Source organism: Entelurus aequoreus, linkage group LG08 (assembly GCF_033978785.1).
Source record: "Entelurus aequoreus isolate RoL-2023_Sb linkage group LG08, RoL_Eaeq_v1.1, whole genome shotgun sequence".
Classification (NCBI taxonomy): domain Eukaryota; kingdom Metazoa; phylum Chordata; class Actinopteri; order Syngnathiformes; family Syngnathidae; genus Entelurus; species Entelurus aequoreus.
This window is the reverse complement of record NC_084738.1, coordinates 58,801,141-58,817,979: the sequence shown is the minus strand read 5'-3', so window position 1 is coordinate 58,817,979 and position 16,839 is coordinate 58,801,141. Positions and strand designations below refer to the sequence as shown.

Sequence of the window (16,839 nt, the reverse complement as noted above, 5' to 3'; positions counted from 1 at the left end):
ATCCAGCTTGAATCAATAAGCACTCTGAGTCCTCCCCGCGCCTAAAGTGTCTCCCGTCTGTCTGTCAGTACTCGGGTCTGTGCTGAGCAAGCCGGACTGCGTGGCGAGGAGAGACCGCAGAACCTATCGGAATCCACGGCCGCCGAGCACGCTCCTTAGGCTTGGCCTGCCTGACGCTCATTTCATTTGTTTCCAATTGAATGACGCGATGAAGAACAGTGCCATGACTCAAAGCTTTTCTTCCTGCTGGAGGTGCGTTGTAATCACATGTGACAGCTTTCATTTTAGCCATAAATATTTCATGGTCTCCCGTAAATATCCCCGTGTTATTTCACGGTTACAAGTAGAGGTGGGAATCTTTGGGCCCCTCACGATTCGATTACGATTCAGGAGCTACGATTCCATTAAAAATAGATTATTGATGCATCTTTAATTCATGTTTATTAATGCAGTTTCATTAAAGGCCTACTGAAAGCCACTACTACCGACCACGCAGTCTGATAGTTTATATATCAATGATGAAATCTTAACATTGCAACACTTCGCTAAACTTCCGGTTGAAAACGTCTATGTATGATGACGTATGCGCATGACGTCAATCGTTGAAACGGAAGTATGCGGACACATCGAATCCTATACAAAAAACTCTGTTTTCATTTCAAAATTCCACAGTATTCTGGACATCTGTGTTGGTGAATCTTTTGCAATTTGTTTAATGAACAATGAAGACTGCAAAGAAGAAAGTTGTAGGTGGGATCGGTGTATTAGCGGCGGACTACAGCAACACAACCAGGAGGACTTTGAGATGGATAGCAGAAGCGCTAGCCGCCAAACTCACCTTAACTTCCTCCGTCTCCGGGCCACCGACCGCATCTGTAATCGGGTGAAGTCCTTCGTCGCACCGTCGATCGCTGGAACGCAGGTGAGCACGGGTGTTGATGAGCAGATGAGGGCCGGCTGGCGTAGGTGGGTAGCTAATGTTTTTAGCATAGCTCTGTGAGGTCCGGTTGCTAAGTTAGCTTCAATGGCGTCGTTAGCAACAGCATTGTTAACCTTCACCAGGCTGGAAAGCATTAACCGTGTAGTTACAGGTCCATGGTTTAATAGTATTGTTGATTTTCTATCAATCCTTCCAGTCAGGGGTTTATTTATTTTGTTTCTATATGCAGTTAAGCACGATGCTATCACGTTAGCTCCGTAGCTAAAGTGTTTCGCCGATGTATTGTCGTGGAGATAAGTCACTGTGAATGTCCATTTCGCGTTCTCGACTCTCATTTTCAAGAGGATATGGTATCCGAGGTGGTTTAAAATACAAATCCGTGATACACAATAGAAAAAGGAGAGAGTGTGGAATCCAATGAGCCAGCTTGTACCTAAGTTACGGTCAGAGCGAAAAAAGATATGTCCTGCACTGCACTCTAGTCCTTCACTCTAACGTTCCTCATCCACGAATCTTTCATCCTTGCTCAAATTAATGGGTTAATCGTCTCTTTCTGGGTCCGAATAGCTCTCGCTGCATTGAAAACAATGGGGAAATGTGAGGAGCCTTTCAACCGTTGACGTCCTGCTACTTCCGGTACAGGCAAGGCTTTTTTTTATCAGCGACCAAAAGTTGCGAACTTTATCGTTGATGTTCTCTACTAAATCCTTTCAGCAAAAATATGGCAATATCGCGAAATAATCAAGTATGACTCATAGAATGGATCTGCTATCCCCGTTTAAATGAAAAAAATTAATTTCAGTAGGCCTTTAAATAAGCATTTGCAACCTTAAAAAAAAAAAAAAATTCATTTGGAATAACAAACAGTTCCAATAACTCCTACATTTAGTAAATGAATGAAAATGGCATACTTGCCAAGCCTCCCGATTTTTCCGGGAGACTCCCGAATTTCATTGCCCCTCCCGAAAATCTCCCGGGGCAACCATTCTCCCGATTTTCACCCGGACAACAATATGAAGGGCGTGCCGTGATGGCACTGCCTTTAGCGTCCTCTACAACCTGTCGACGCGTCCGCTTTTTCACCATACAAACAGCGTGCCGGCCCAGTCACATGTTGTATGCGGCTTCTGCAGACACACAAGTGAATGCAAGACATACTTGGTCAATAGCCATACAGGTCACACTGAGGGTGGCCGTATAAACAACTTTAACACTGTTACAAATATGCGCCGCACTGTGAACCCACACCAAACAAGAATGACAAACACATTTCGGGAGAACATCCACACCGTAACACAAGATAAACACAACAGAACAAATACCCAGAATCCCTTGCAGTCCTAACTCTTCCGGGCTACAATATACACCCCCGCTACCACCAAACCCCGCCCACCCTCAACCGCGCCCCCTCAACCCCGCCCCCCCAAATCTCCCGAATTCGGAGGTCTCAAGGTTGGCAAGTATGAAGTGGTGGTCGGATCTCTCAGGGAGGTGGCTCGCTGACGTCAGCCAAATTGTGCAACTGTCTGCATCACTTTATTTACAATAAATAGATTGATTATTCATCTTTACTAATCAATTCTATAAACGTCCATGTCCGAATTGCGACGCATCTAAAAATTTATTATTTCCGCCCACTTTTTTTTTTGGAGCAATGACCGTTTTAAAGAAAAAAAACATATTTACATACATACAGTCGTGGTCAAAAGTTGACATACACTTGTAAAGAACATGATGTCATGGCTGTCTTGAGTTTCCAATAATTTCTACAACTCTTATTTTTTTGTGATAGAGTGATTGGAGCACATACTTGTTGGTCACAAAAAACATTCATGAAGTTTGGTTCTTTTATGAATTTATTATGGGTCTACTGAAAATGTGAGCAAATCTGCTGGGTCAAAAGTATACATACAGCAATGTTAATATTTGGTTACATGTCCCTTGGCAAGTTTCACTGCAATAAGGCGCTTTTGGTAGCCATCCACAAGCTTCTGCTTGAAATTTTCACCACTCCTCTTGACAAAATTGGTGCAGTTCAGCTAAATTTGTTGGTTTTCTGACATAGACTTGTTCCTTCAGCATTGTCCACATGTTCTCAATGGGGTTTAAGTCAGGACTTTGGGAAGGCCATTCTAAAACCTTAATTCTAGCCTGATTTAGCCATTCCTTTACCACTTTTGACGTGTGTTTGGGGTCATTGTCCTGTTGGAACACCCAACTGCGCCCAAGACCCAACCTCCGGGCTGATGATTTTAGGTTGTCCTGAAGAATTTGGAGGTAATACATGAATCATAGCTCCGACATGGTAGACGTACAATTGAAACAAAGAAGAGGATTGTCAAAGTTCTTCAGGAAGGTAACATGTTGCAAAAGATGTGGATTGTTCACAGTCAGCTGTGTTTAAAGCAAGTACAAAAAACACGGGAAGGTTGTAAAAGGCAAGCATACTGGTAGACCGAGGACAACATCAGAAAATGGCAAGCAAAATGTCTAGAAAAGAGAAAATGTACAGCAAAACGAATGAAGAACAATACTGGGAGTCAGGGTCTGTAAGAGAACTGTAAGAAAGAGTCTAAAGGAAATGGGACTTAATTACAAAAACCTAAAGGGAGCCGTCATTAACATGTAAACATAAAATAACAAGGTTCCAATGGGCTAAGGAAAGCAAAGGTGGACTATGGATGACTGGATGAAAGTCATATTCAGTGATGAGCGGTGAATCTGCATCGGGCAACTTTTGTTTGGTTTTGCTTCCAATGAGATTTATGAAGACGACCGCCTGAAGAAAACATCAACTGATGACGGCTGTCATTACATCGTCAATAAATACTGAAGATGTAATGACAGCCGTCATCAGTCATTTACTAGGAGATAATGCGTCTTGCCATACAGCAAAGGGTTTCCAAAGTTTCCTTGAAGAAAGATACATGAGGTGAAACGTGTTGATGAAATGGAAGAAAATGGAGGATGACAAGACTCCAAGCTGCCAAGTTGATCTGAAGGCAGAAAGTTGGAACAAGAGTGATGAAGAGTTCAGTTCGCAAAGGCCTTAGAAATTGCAAGCTGTTATAAAAGCCAGAGGTGGTGCAACAAAGTACTAATGGTGTCTTGGAGGGTTATTTTTCTGCTAGACCTAAAATGGAACTGTTACTGACTACCACAGTTTTTTTTCTTGATTTCTTTTGGTGTTTCTTAAAGGGGAACTGCATTTTTGAGGGAACTTTGCCTCTCATTCACAATCCTTATGAAAGGATATATATATGTGTGTGTGTGTGTGTGTGTGTGTGTGTGTGTGTGTGTGTGTGTGTGTGTGTGTGTGTGTGTGTGTGTGTGTGTGTGTGTGTGTGTGTGTGTGCATGTATAGATGTGTGTGTGTTTGTATGTATGTGTGTATATATATATATGTAAAGATGTGTGTGTGTATATATATATATATATATATACATGTATAGATGTGCGTATATATATGTGTGTGTATATATGTATATATATATATATATATATATATAGTTGTGTGTGTATATATATATATGTATATGTGTATATGTATATATGTATGTATTTACTGTATATAAATGTATGTGTATATATAATATATATACATATATATAATATATACCGGTATACATATATTATATACGTGTGTGTGTGTGTGTGTGTGTGTGTGTGTGTGTGTGTGTGTGTGTGTGTGTGTGTGTGTGTGTGTGTGTGTGTGTGTGTGTGTGTGTGTGTGTGTATATATATTATGTGGTCCTTATATCTCTCTAACATATTAGACTTATATATGCTTTGCACACTCTTGGCATTCTCTCGATGAGCTTCAAGAGGTAGTCACTTGAAATTGTTTTCACTTTACAGGTGCGCCTGATCTGGGTTGATTAGTGGAATTCTTGCTTTGTCAATGGGGTTGTGACCCTCAGTTGTGTTGTGAATGAGAAAGTGTGTCCAAACATCTCTTCATGTCAAATGTAGCTAAGACATGTTGTCATTTGTTGTGTTTGTGTAGGATATTATTTCTTATTTTAGGACACAGGTGTCAAACTCAAAGCCCGGGGGCCAGGTCTGGCCCGCCACAAGATTTAAAGTGGCCCTCCTCGACATTTTAAGTGGCCCGCCATGTTAATTTATGTGGTCCTGCCGACTATTTATGTGACCCGTTTCGTTATTTTATGTGGTCCTGCCAACTCTTTATTTTATGTGGGCTGCCGCATTATTTTACGTGGTCCCGCCGACTATTTATGTGGCCTGCTGCATAATTTTATTTGGCCCTTTGCATCATTTAGGTGGCATGTCACATCATTTTTTGTAATCCCCTTCATCATTAATATGGCACACCAGTTTATTTTATGCAGCACGCCACGCCATTTTATGTGGTCCGCCACATTTTCTTATGTGGCTTGCTGCATCATTTTATGTGGTAGGTTGCATTATTTACGTGGCCCACCACATCATTTTAAGTGGTCCTGCCGACTATTTACTGTTGCCCTCCACATCATTTTATGTGGCCTGTTTTTTTATATGGCTTTCGCATAATTTTATGGGATATGTCGAATGCAGCTGAGATAGGCTCCTGCACCCCCCGCGATCCCGAAAGGGACAAGCGGTAGAAAATGGATGGATGGATGAATGTCGCATTAATATACAGTACATGGCCTGCAAGCCACATCATTTTATGTGGTCCTTCCGACTATTTATGTGGCCTGCATTCCACATTATTGAATGTGGTCCTGCCGACTATTTATATAGCCTGCAGCATAATTTTATATGGCTTGCCGCATAATTTTATGTGATACATCTCAATATTTACGTGGCCCTCCACATCATTTTATGTTGTCCTACCGACTACTGTGGCCTACCACATCATTTTAATTGGCCTGCTGCATCATTGTAAGTGGCTGGCCACATCATTTTATGTGCCCCTTTACATTTTTTATATGGCTTTCTGTTTGATTTTATGGGATAGGTCGCATTATTCTTTTGTGGCCTGCATGCCACATAATTTTATGTGGTCCTCCTGACTATTTATGTGGCTTGCAGCATCATTTAATGTGGACTGACACATTTTTTATGTGGCTGGCCGCGTCGTTATATGTGATATGTCGCATTATTTATGTGGCCCTCCACATAATTTTAAGTGGCCTGCCACATAATTTTAAGTGGCCTGCCGCCTAATTTTAAGTGGCCGGCCACATAATTTTATATGGTCCTGCCCACTATTTTATGTGGCCCTTTACATTTTTCACTTGGCTTGCCGCAAAATTTTCATGTGATATGCCACAACATTTCATGTGGTCCTGCCTAATATTTACTGTGGCCTGCTGCATCATTTAACGTAGTCCTGCTGACTATTGTATGTGGCCCGCCGCATCGTTTTATGTGATATGTCGCATTATTTATGTGGCCCTCCACATCTTAAGTGGTCCTACCGACTACTGTGGCCTGCCGCATCATTTTCAATGGCCTGCCGTATCATTTTAAGTGGCCTGAAAGTGGCCTGCCGCATTATTTTAAATGGCCTGCTGCATCATTTTATATTGTCCTGCCCACTATTTTACATGGCTTGCCGCATAATTTTTATGTGATATGCCACAACATTTCATGTGGTCCTGCCTAATATTTACTGTGGCCCGCTGCATCATTTAACGTAGTCATGCCGACTATTGTATGTGGCCCGCCGCATCGTTTTATGTGATATGTGGCATTATTTAGTTGGCCCTCCACATCATCTTAAGTGATCCTACCGACTACTATGGCCTGCTGCATCATTTTAATTGGCCTGCCGCATCATTTATGTGGCCTGCTGCATCATTTTAATTGGCCTGCTGCATCATTTTAATTGGCCTGCAGCATCATTTTGTGACCTGCAGCATCATTTTATGTGACCTGCAGCATCATTTTGTGACCTGCCGCATCATTTTAAGTGGCCTGCCGCATCATTTATGTGGCCTGCTGCATCATTTTACTTGGCCTGCTGCATCATTTTAATTGGCCTGCTGCATCATTTTAATTGGCCTGCAGCATCATTTTAAGTGACCTGCAGCATCATTTTAAGTGGCTGGCCACATCATTTTATATGGTCCTGCCCACTATTTTATGTGGCTTGCCGCATAATTTTTGTGTGATATGCCACAACATTTTATGTGGTCCTGCCTAATATTTACCGTGACCCGCCACATCGTTTTATATGATATGGTGCATTATTTAGGTGGTCCTCCACATCATCTTAAGTGGTCCTACCGACTACTGTGGCCTGCCGCTTCATTTTAATTGGCCTGCTGCATCATTGTAATTGGCCTGCAGCATCATTTTAAGTGGCTGGCCACATCATTTTATATGGTCCTGCCCACTATTTTACGTGGCTTGCCGCATAATTTTTGTGTGATATGCCACAACATTTTATGTGGTCCTGCCTAATATTTACCGTGACCCGCCACATCGTTTTATATGATATGTTGCATTATTTAGGTGGCCCTCCACATCATCTTAAGTGGTCCTACCGACTACTGTGGCCTGCCGCTTCATTTTAATTGGCCTGCTGCATCATTGTAATTGGCCTTCCGCATCATTTTAAGTGGCCTGCAAGTAGCCTGTTGCATCATTTTAGGTGGCCTGCCGCAACATTTGATATGGTCCTGCCCACTATTTTACATGGCTTGCCGCATTATTTTTATGTGATATGCCACAATATTTCATGTGGTCCTGCCTAATATTTACTGTGGCCTGTTGCATCATTTAACATAGTCCTGCTGACTATTGTATGTGGCCCGCCGCGTTACGTCGCATTATTTAGTTAGCCCTCCACATCATCTTAAGTGGTCCTACCGACTACTGTGGCCTGCTGCATGATTTTAATTGGCCTGCTGCATCATTTTATATGGTTCTACCCACTATTTTACCTGGCTTGCCGCATGATTTTTATGTGATATGCTACAACATTTCATGTGGTCCTGCCTAATATTTACTGTGGCCTGCCGCATCATTTAAAGTGACCTGCCGCATCATTTTAAGTAGCCTGCGACATCATTTTAAATGGCCTGCGACATCATTTTAAAGTGACCTGCCGTATCATTTAAAGTGACCTGCCGTATCATTTAAAGTGACCTGCCGCATCATTTTAAGTAGCCTGCGACATCATTTTAAATGGCCTGCGACATCATTTTAAAGTGACCTGCCGTATCATTTTAAATGGCCTGCGACATAATTTTAAGTGGCTGGCCACATCATTTTATATGGTCCTGCCCACTATTTTACGTGGCTTGCCGCACAACTTTTATGTGATATGCCACAACATTTCATGTGGTCCTGCCTAATATTTACCGTGGCCTGCTGCATCATTTAACGTAGTCCTGCCGCATCATTTTAAGTGACCTGCCGCATCATCTTAAGTAGCCTGCGACATCATTTTAAATGGCCTGCGACATCATTTTAAAGTGACCTGCCGCATCATTTTAAGTGACCTGCCGCATCATTTTAAGTAGCCTGCGACATCATTTTAAATGGCCTGCAACATCATTTTAAAATGACCTGCCGTATCATTTTAAGTTGCTTGCGACATAATTTTAAGTGGCTGGCCACATCATTTTATATAGTCCTGCCGCATCATTTTATGTGGCCTCCTGCATCATTTTACGTGGCCTTCCGCTTCATTTTATGTGGCCTGCCGCATCATATTATGTGGCCTGCCGCAACATTTCATGTGGTCCTGCCTAATATTTACTGTGGCCCGCTGCATCATTTAACATAGTCCTGCCGACTATTGTACGTGGCCCGCCGCAACGTTTTATGTGATATGTCGCATTATTTATGTGGCCCCCCACATCATCTTAAGTGGTCCTACCGACTATACTGTGGCCTGTGACATCATTTTAAGTGGCTGGCCACATCATTTTATATGGTCCTGCCCACTATTTTACGTGGCTTGCCGCTCAATTTTTATGTGATATGCCACAACATTTTATGTGGTCCTGCCTAATATTTACTGTGGCCCGCTGCATCATTTAACATAGTCCTGCCGACTATTTTATGTGGCCCGCCGCATCATTTTAATTGGCCCTCCACATTTATCTAATGTGGTTTGCTGCATGATTTTATTTGATTTCTCGCATTAATTTATGTGGTCTTGCCAACTATTTACCATGGCCCGACATATCCCTTTATTTACATGGCCTTCTGCATCATTTTATGTGGTATGCCGTTTAATTTATGTGGCCTGCCATATGTTATATTACTTAGTTTTTTTTCAGTGGGAAAAAAAACACATTTTTAAGGTGTGGCAGCTTTTATTTTGCTAATAATCCGTGTTCATTTAACTTCCTGGTTTTCACTTTCTCGAACTGCTGCATGCAAGTGACGTCGAGGACACAGTGGGGGACACATGTGTGCATGTATACTGCAGTCAGTCAGCTGGACTAAATGGGGAAGAAAAGTGATTTGTTGCAGTTTGTGTAAAGTTAGTCCAAAGTTGTGCTGGTCTCCCCCGAGGCTAACATCTTGCCATCAGTGACGAGACGTTAGCCGAAGCAACAATGCAGACTTGTGAAGCTTCTGGGCCGGTTTACGTCACTTTGTGTGCCACTTTTCCAGCCAGGCTGGGTCTCAGAGGGGTGCCATGAGGTAAACACGGAGAAGGAAAAACAAGCCAGGGCAGGTTTTTGTGAATGGGAAGTTTTTTTTCTCTCCCCCCCCCCCCCCTCGCTTCAATCTTTTTTTTTTTTTTTTGTGAATGAAAAACAACTGGAAAGTCCTGCACAAGCGCAGTGTGCTCGGCGGGCACGGCGATTGGCTGGCGGGCGTCAGGCTCCGCCCCTTCTCGGCAGCCAAACCTCGACTGCGAGGATTGTGATTGGCCGAGGGGGGCGGGGCCTGTCCTTCATTCATAAGTCAGCGCAGTGATGGGACAAAGACGTGAAACTGGAGACGTTGAAAGAGGAAATGCGCCAATCGCCGAGCCGCCTTAGCTCCCCCCCCAAAAAAAAGAAAGCAAAACATCTTTTAAAAAAAACACTTTTGATGCATTTTAAAGTTGTCAAAGTGAGCAAATTGACACAAAAGTGGAGATTTTATGAACGACGTCGCCTGCTGTGCAAATCACTCGCCATCACTTCCCCTCCGCGGTTTTTTTTTTGTGAATGGAGCTCATTATGCATGCAGCCTCCATTCACAGCCCCACCTCCCCCACCCCACTCCCACTCCCCCTCCACCTCCCTCCTCGGGCTCGCAGGCTTGCGCGGCTCCCGCTCCGCTCGGCCCAAATGACCGCAGACGGCTGACGGATGGACCGTAACAATAACATGGATGCGTATTTGGACCAGCAAGTGCCTTTCACTTTAGCAAACGTACGTATTTCGGAGTCCGCACGCTTGCACTTTCCGCTTCTTTTCCGCTTCTTTCGCACCCCCCTCCCTCGCACGCCGTGCACGACTCGGTCGGACTCGGCATCGACCGAAACCGATCTCTTGCTTTAAACTTTGTTTTAAGTTAAAAAAAAAAAAAAAAAAACAGCCAGTGAGGGTCAACATGCACCAAATCACTTGTTTTTCTTCAGATCTTTATTTCTTTAAAACAACATGCATAATATTACTGTCCTAAAGTGGGTTCTTCTTACCCTTGATCTGTCAACGTTTTGTTTTTGCAGAAGTCGCAAGGAAATGGGCCCCCGAATCGACTGTTGATGGCAGCCAAAAGGAAATACATGGACACGGAATTGCCCCCTCAGGAATCCGAAGGTAACGTTTGACTAGATTTCTGACCCCGGACCTGGATTTCTGGACCCGGTTTGATCTCCCTTCCCTCTCCGTAGACCTCTTCCAGGACTTAAGCCAACTCCAGGAAACGTGGCTCACAGAAGGTAGGGGTCTAATTCATGTCTTGGCTATTTTTCCACGCCGTTTGCTTTCCGAATAAGCTGGTTCCGATTGGGAATCTCGTCAAGTTCCGAGTATCAGATGGCCCCGAGCTGCGAAGGCCCTATTGCAAAATAGAAAATAAGATCAGTGACTGGTGAATTTTTCTGGAAACCATTTAATTGAGTATAACTTACCTATTAAAATTGATTTTATCGTTATTCTCCCACTCTGTATCACATTTTTTAGGGACCAACATGCATAAAAACTCACATTTTTGACAAAAAGCGAATATTTGAGCAATCCCCGAATCTGAACTTCAAAAATTGTCCCAAGCGCCCCCTTTTAAAACTGGAAAAATTGCCACAGATTCCTGTGTAATCAAGTCCCAAGAACCCACATTTGAGAACAAACCGCAAGTTGCCCATCCTGGTATCCGTCAGCCATTTTTAGGCCAGAAACAGGGGTCGTACTTTAACGGACTTTGACCAAATGAGCCGGAATTAAAATGGCAGATACTAGACCAATGTTGAAACAGCCATATTGGACCAAAAATACAACAAAACAAATCTGTCTGGAGCCGCAAAAACTTAAAAGCCTTGTGTAAGTGAAGGCAACACATTAAAGTGTCTCAGAGGGTGAGATAACTCCTGGAAATTACTGGCTTAGTACGGATGTTTGTGCCCAAGTTAAAGGAAAGGACAGGCTGTCTTCTTCTAATGGATTTATTACAATCTTTGGCAAGTTGGGTAACGTTTGCTGTGGTCTGGAACAACATGGTAACGTTTGCTGTGGTCTGGAAGAACATAGTTAAAGTTAAAGTACCAATGATTGTCACACACACACACACTCTAGGTGTGGTGAAATTTGTCCTCTGCATTTGACCCATCCCCTTGTTCACCCCCTCGGAGGTGAGGGGAGGAGTGGGCAGCAGCGGTGGCCGCGCCCGGGAATCATTTTTGGTGATTTAACCCCCAATTCCAACCCTTGATGCTGAGTGCCAAGCAGGAAGGTAATGGTTCCCATTTTTATAGTCTTTGGTATGACTCGGCCGGGGTTTGAACTCACAACCTACTGATCTCAGGGCGGACACTCTAACCACTAGGCCACTGAGTAGGTTGGCCTTTTGGCACACAATCACAAATGCAGCCAATATTGCATACAGATAATGTGTTGTGAGACATGCAAAATATAAATTAAATACACAGAGGACATAAGTAAAGGAAATTAAATGAACTCAAATATACCTACAAACGAGGCATAATGATGCAAAATGTACACACAGCTAACCTAAATAGCATGTTAGCATGGATTATTAGCACTCCACGCAAGTCAATAACATCAACAAAGCTCTACATGCACAGCATAAAACGTTTGGTGGACAAAACGAAGGAGTGGCATAAAACACGTCTTTCTGTGGCAGCGACGGAAAAAGTTGTACACGTAAACCAACTACGGTGAGTTTAAGGACCGCCGAAATTAGTAGGACAAAACGGCGCCGGCCAAATAGTGTCATCAGTGAAGCATAAACACAAACATACTAAACAGTGGGCTTCCTAACAATTAGGAAGGTTTGTGTCAAGTTTGTTTCTCCTACAGAAACATTATTAAAACAACAAATATTTTTTTTCTATTTTTGAAAAAGCTCCAGGGGGCTGACCCCTTACTAGACGGATGGACGATGATCGTTTGCGAAGGAATTTTGCCTTACGCTATAGGATGTGGGCGTGGCGCCAAACTTTGATCTGATGGTTTGCCAACAAAACGTTCAACGTTTACAACGCAACTCCACAAATTCAGATCTTGATCAGAATTGGCACAAATGCAATGACACTGCCATATGGGTCTGTACTAGAGATGTCCGATAATATCGGACTGCCGATATTATCGGCTGATAAATGCTTTAAAATGTAATATCGTAAATTATCGGTATCTGTTTCAAAAAGTAAAATTTATGACTTTTTAAAACGCAGCTGTGTACACGGACGTAGGGAGAAGTACAGAGTGCCGGCCCAGTCACATAATATCTACGGCTTTTCACACACACAAGTGAATGCAAGGCATACTTGGTCAACAGCCATACAGGTCACACTGAGGGTGACCGTGTAAACAACTTTAACACTGTTACAAATATGCGCCACACTGTGAACCCACACAAAACAAGAATGACAAACACATTTCGGGAGAACATCCGCACCGTAACACAACATAAACACAACAGAACAAATACCCAGACCCCTTGCAGCACTAACTCTTCCGGGACGCTACAATATACACCCCCCGCTTCTCCCTTGCCCCCCTCTCCCACCTCAACCCCGCCCACCTCAACCTCCTCATGCTCTCTCAGAGAGAGCATGTCCCAAATCCCAAGCTGCTGTTTTGAGGCATGTTAAAAAAAATAATGCACTTTGTGACTTCAATAATAAATATGGCAGTGCCACGTTGGCATTTTTTTCCATAACTTGAGTTGATTTATTTTGGAAAACCTTGTTACATTGTTTAATGCATCCAGCGGGGCATCACAACAAAATTAGGCATAACAATGTGTTAATTCCACGACTGTATATATCGGTATCGGTTGATATCGGAATCGGTAATTAAGAGTTGGACAATGTCGGATATCGGCAAAAAAGCCATTATCGGACATCTCTAGTCGGTACCTATTCGTAGTGGGCGGAGCCTGCCGACTTTAACCTGTACTTCACTTCAGATGGCCGGACCTCCTTCCAAACTCATATGAAGCTTTTAGGACGGGGTCTGATCATGTGTAAGACGTTGGTACTGACACCAACATCGCCCCCTTGTGGTGGACAATTGTAACAGTCGTAACTTCCTTCCACATGCTCCGATCTTCCTGAAATCCGGGGGCATTGTGAAGGACTTGACTTGGTGCATGGGTCATCTTGACGCTGCTCGCAGCTTCAATTTGTGCTTGTAATTTCTCTGTTTTTCAAATATTTAACCTGCTCAGTGGCCTTGTGGTTAGAGTGTCCGCCCTGAGATCGGTAGGTCGTGAGTTCAAACCCCGGCCGAGTCATACCAAAGACTATAAAAATGGGACCCATTATCGCCCTGCTTGGCACTCAGCATCAAGGGTTGGAATTGGGGGTTAAATCACCAAAGTGATTCCCGAGCGCGGCCACCGCTGCTGCTCACCGCTCCCCTCACCTCCCAGGGGGGTGGAACAAGGGGATGGGTCAAATGCAGAGGGTAATTTCACCACACCTAGTGTGTGTGTGACTATCAGTGGTACTTTAACTTTAAATACAAAAGCGCTTCTTGCGCACACTGACACATCATCGTCAGGCCGCGCCACAGGAAGTGCTTTAATATCCGTTTATTGATCGTCAAGAAGTCGCGCACTATTTCTTGATGTTTTTGGGGCCCTCGGGCAGAGAACCCCCTCGTTAAAAAGAGCTGGATTGGGGCCGCCCGGATGCAACACACATGCTCGTAAATGTAAAGTCTTCAAAATCAATATGAGAACACGGCCGGGGAAGAAACGCAGAGTCCGGGTGAAGCAACCAACATGGAGGCCCGGTCTGATGCCGTCACACGATGACGGGAGCACCGATGGCGTCGTTATTAGACGCTAAAAAAGTGAGACTGGTGCCCCAGAGGTGGGAATATATGACCCCCGCTTGCTTTTGATGTGGCGCTTTAAGGCGCTTAAACGCCTCTCGTTTCTCACGTTTGTATTCTAATGACCACCACACTGGCGCCGGAAAGCAGTTTTAAACGCCTCAGTTTGACTTGGGCCTCAAAGGGGACCTGCACTTTTTTGGAATTGTGTCTTATCATTCACAGACAAGAACACAAGTTATTTTTATGCATTCTAAGTCGTAAAATACGGCAAGTGCGAGGTGGCTAACAATGAAGTGACTATTCCGCCCATAAAGCCCTCTAAAAAACATCCAAAAATCCCCAACAATAATCCATGTCCTGACCTGAATATTAACCAAGTATTAAGTTAAAGTTAAAGTACCAATGATAGTCACACACACACTAGGTGTGGCAAAATTATTCTCTGCATTTGACCCATCACCCTTAATCACCCCCTGGGAGGTGAGGGGAGCAGTGAGCAGCAGTGGTGGCCACGCCCGGGAATTATTTTTGGTGATTTCACCCCCAATTCCAACCCTTGATGCTGAGTGCCAAGCAGGGAGGTAATGGCTCCCATTTTTATAGTCTTAGCGATATTGTTACTAGAGAGCTAACTAGCTTATGCTGCTATATAGACATATTGAGCTGCTGCATCTCCTCTGAGTTGGTGAAAGTTAATTCTAGATTATAAATCATGCCTCTCACCTGAATAGTAGAAAAATGTGGCCATAAACTGAGAAGTTGGTCAACTTTGACATCCAACTTAGACCCGGAGATGGCGAGAAAAACACACTGTCACTTTTTTAACCCTTCGTGAGGATTATGATGAAAAGCTCATCCAAACAGGAATATATAAACATCCTATCAGTCTTAATCCCAGTGAGAGCAGACATTGTACAGTAAGTGATTGCTTTATTATGTTTGTATATCTTGTTTAGCACTTAGCAATACTGCTACATGATGCTTAGTGTTGCACTAAAGCTGCGTCTGTTTAGCACGCCGCTTCTAAAACTTGTAGATCATCCTCCTTATATTCAGGCTCAAAAATTGAAGTTTTTGGATCATCATTTGTCCCAAAGTGGTCTTTGTTGTCTCTCATGAAGTCTGCCATGATTGGTAGTGTTATTGTTGTTGTGGTCTTCAACGTGAGTTGTGTGGTCTTCTGTCCTCTGTTGTCCTGTGTTTTTTTAATAAATTTTGATGTCTATTTTCCTGTTTTAATTGGTTTTACCCTTTAAAATCGTTTTTAATCATATTTATTTTTTATATTGTTTCTTTATTGGTTTTCTATTAATTTATTCTTTGTTTTTATTCAGTCATTGGTGTAGCATAATATTGTTTTTAATATTTTTTTTAATATAGTTTTTAATATTGTTTTTAATTTTGTTTTTAATATTGTTTTTAACATGGCTGTGCAGCACTTAGGAAACATTCTTGTTGTGTAAATGTGCTATATAAATAAAGTGTATTGGATTGGATTGGATTGTTGTTGAAGGAAAAAGGGAACGTTGTGATGCGTCTGTAATTTTGCTTAAAATGAGCAATATGTAAACAACACATGTTGTTATGAATGTTACTACATTACATAAATACTTAATGTGTATATAAAATGTTGATGGAGGTTTTTGAATGTGTTTAGAGCATTTTATAGGCGGAATAGAGCATCCATCATCTGCTCCATTGTAAGCTGACTTTCGCTAGTGTTTATTTATGATTTAGAATGCATAAAAAAAGAAAACGTGTTCTTGTCCTACATAAAGATTGTGGCAAAATAAAAAAAAGTGACAAAAATGATCAAAATAACATGAGACATAATGTTAACACTGTACTTTACCATAAATTGATTAACGTGGACCCCGACTTAAACAAGTTGAAAAACTTATTCGGGTGTTACCATTTAGTGGTCAATTGTACGGAATATGTACTGTACTGTGCAATCTACTAATACAAGTTTCAATCAATCAATCAAAACCTGACTAATGTCTGTGTTTAGCTTAGCGAGCTAACATCAAACAGATTTACTCACAGAAAAAAAACATAATTAGTGTATAGCTAATTTTGATAAAGTGATTATAAATGGAAAGTCGGTTTGATTTCAAGCCGGAATGACTTGTTGGAAAAAAGCTTTGAAAGTGCGCCCCATGAATACAAATCAGGTTCTCACTCCAAAGCGACACCTATTGTTGCGGTTTTATTGGCGCTCGGCCCTCGTCTTTTGTCTTTAAGTGTGGGACACTGGTGCGAAGTCGGCTTGCTGTTTTTGACGCCGCATGTGAAAAGGTTGAGGCGCTTGAGTGAGGAGGCGAGATCGCTGTCGCTTTTGAGCTGAGAAGCTATTGTTGCCGCTCAAAAGTCTCATGTCAGAGGCGTCCTTCATGCAATAGGCCGGTGATTCTTCATTGTTTGGACACCCTCTTTAAATTGACGTACTACTGATTTATTTTGCTGACACCA

At 42.7% G+C, this 16,839-nt stretch overlaps 1 protein-coding gene across 5 annotated transcripts in view; it reads left to right on the top strand.

Moving 5' to 3' along the window:
- etv4 (ETS variant transcription factor 4) overlaps positions 1–16,839 on the top strand; it is a 167,842-nt gene that overhangs the window by 53,487 nt on the left and 97,516 nt on the right. For 4 of the 5 annotated variants that reach the window (XM_062056920.1, XM_062056921.1, XM_062056923.1 and 1 more), the window contains 2 exons: positions 10,575–10,665; positions 10,740–10,787. In XM_062056920.1, coding sequence (XP_061912904.1) covers positions 10,575–10,665; positions 10,740–10,787 — 139 coding nt within the window. Of the gene's footprint in view, positions 1–10,138; positions 10,276–10,574; positions 10,666–10,739; positions 10,788–16,839 lie in introns of those variants that run through there. The other variant, XM_062056925.1, reaches the window with a different exon arrangement.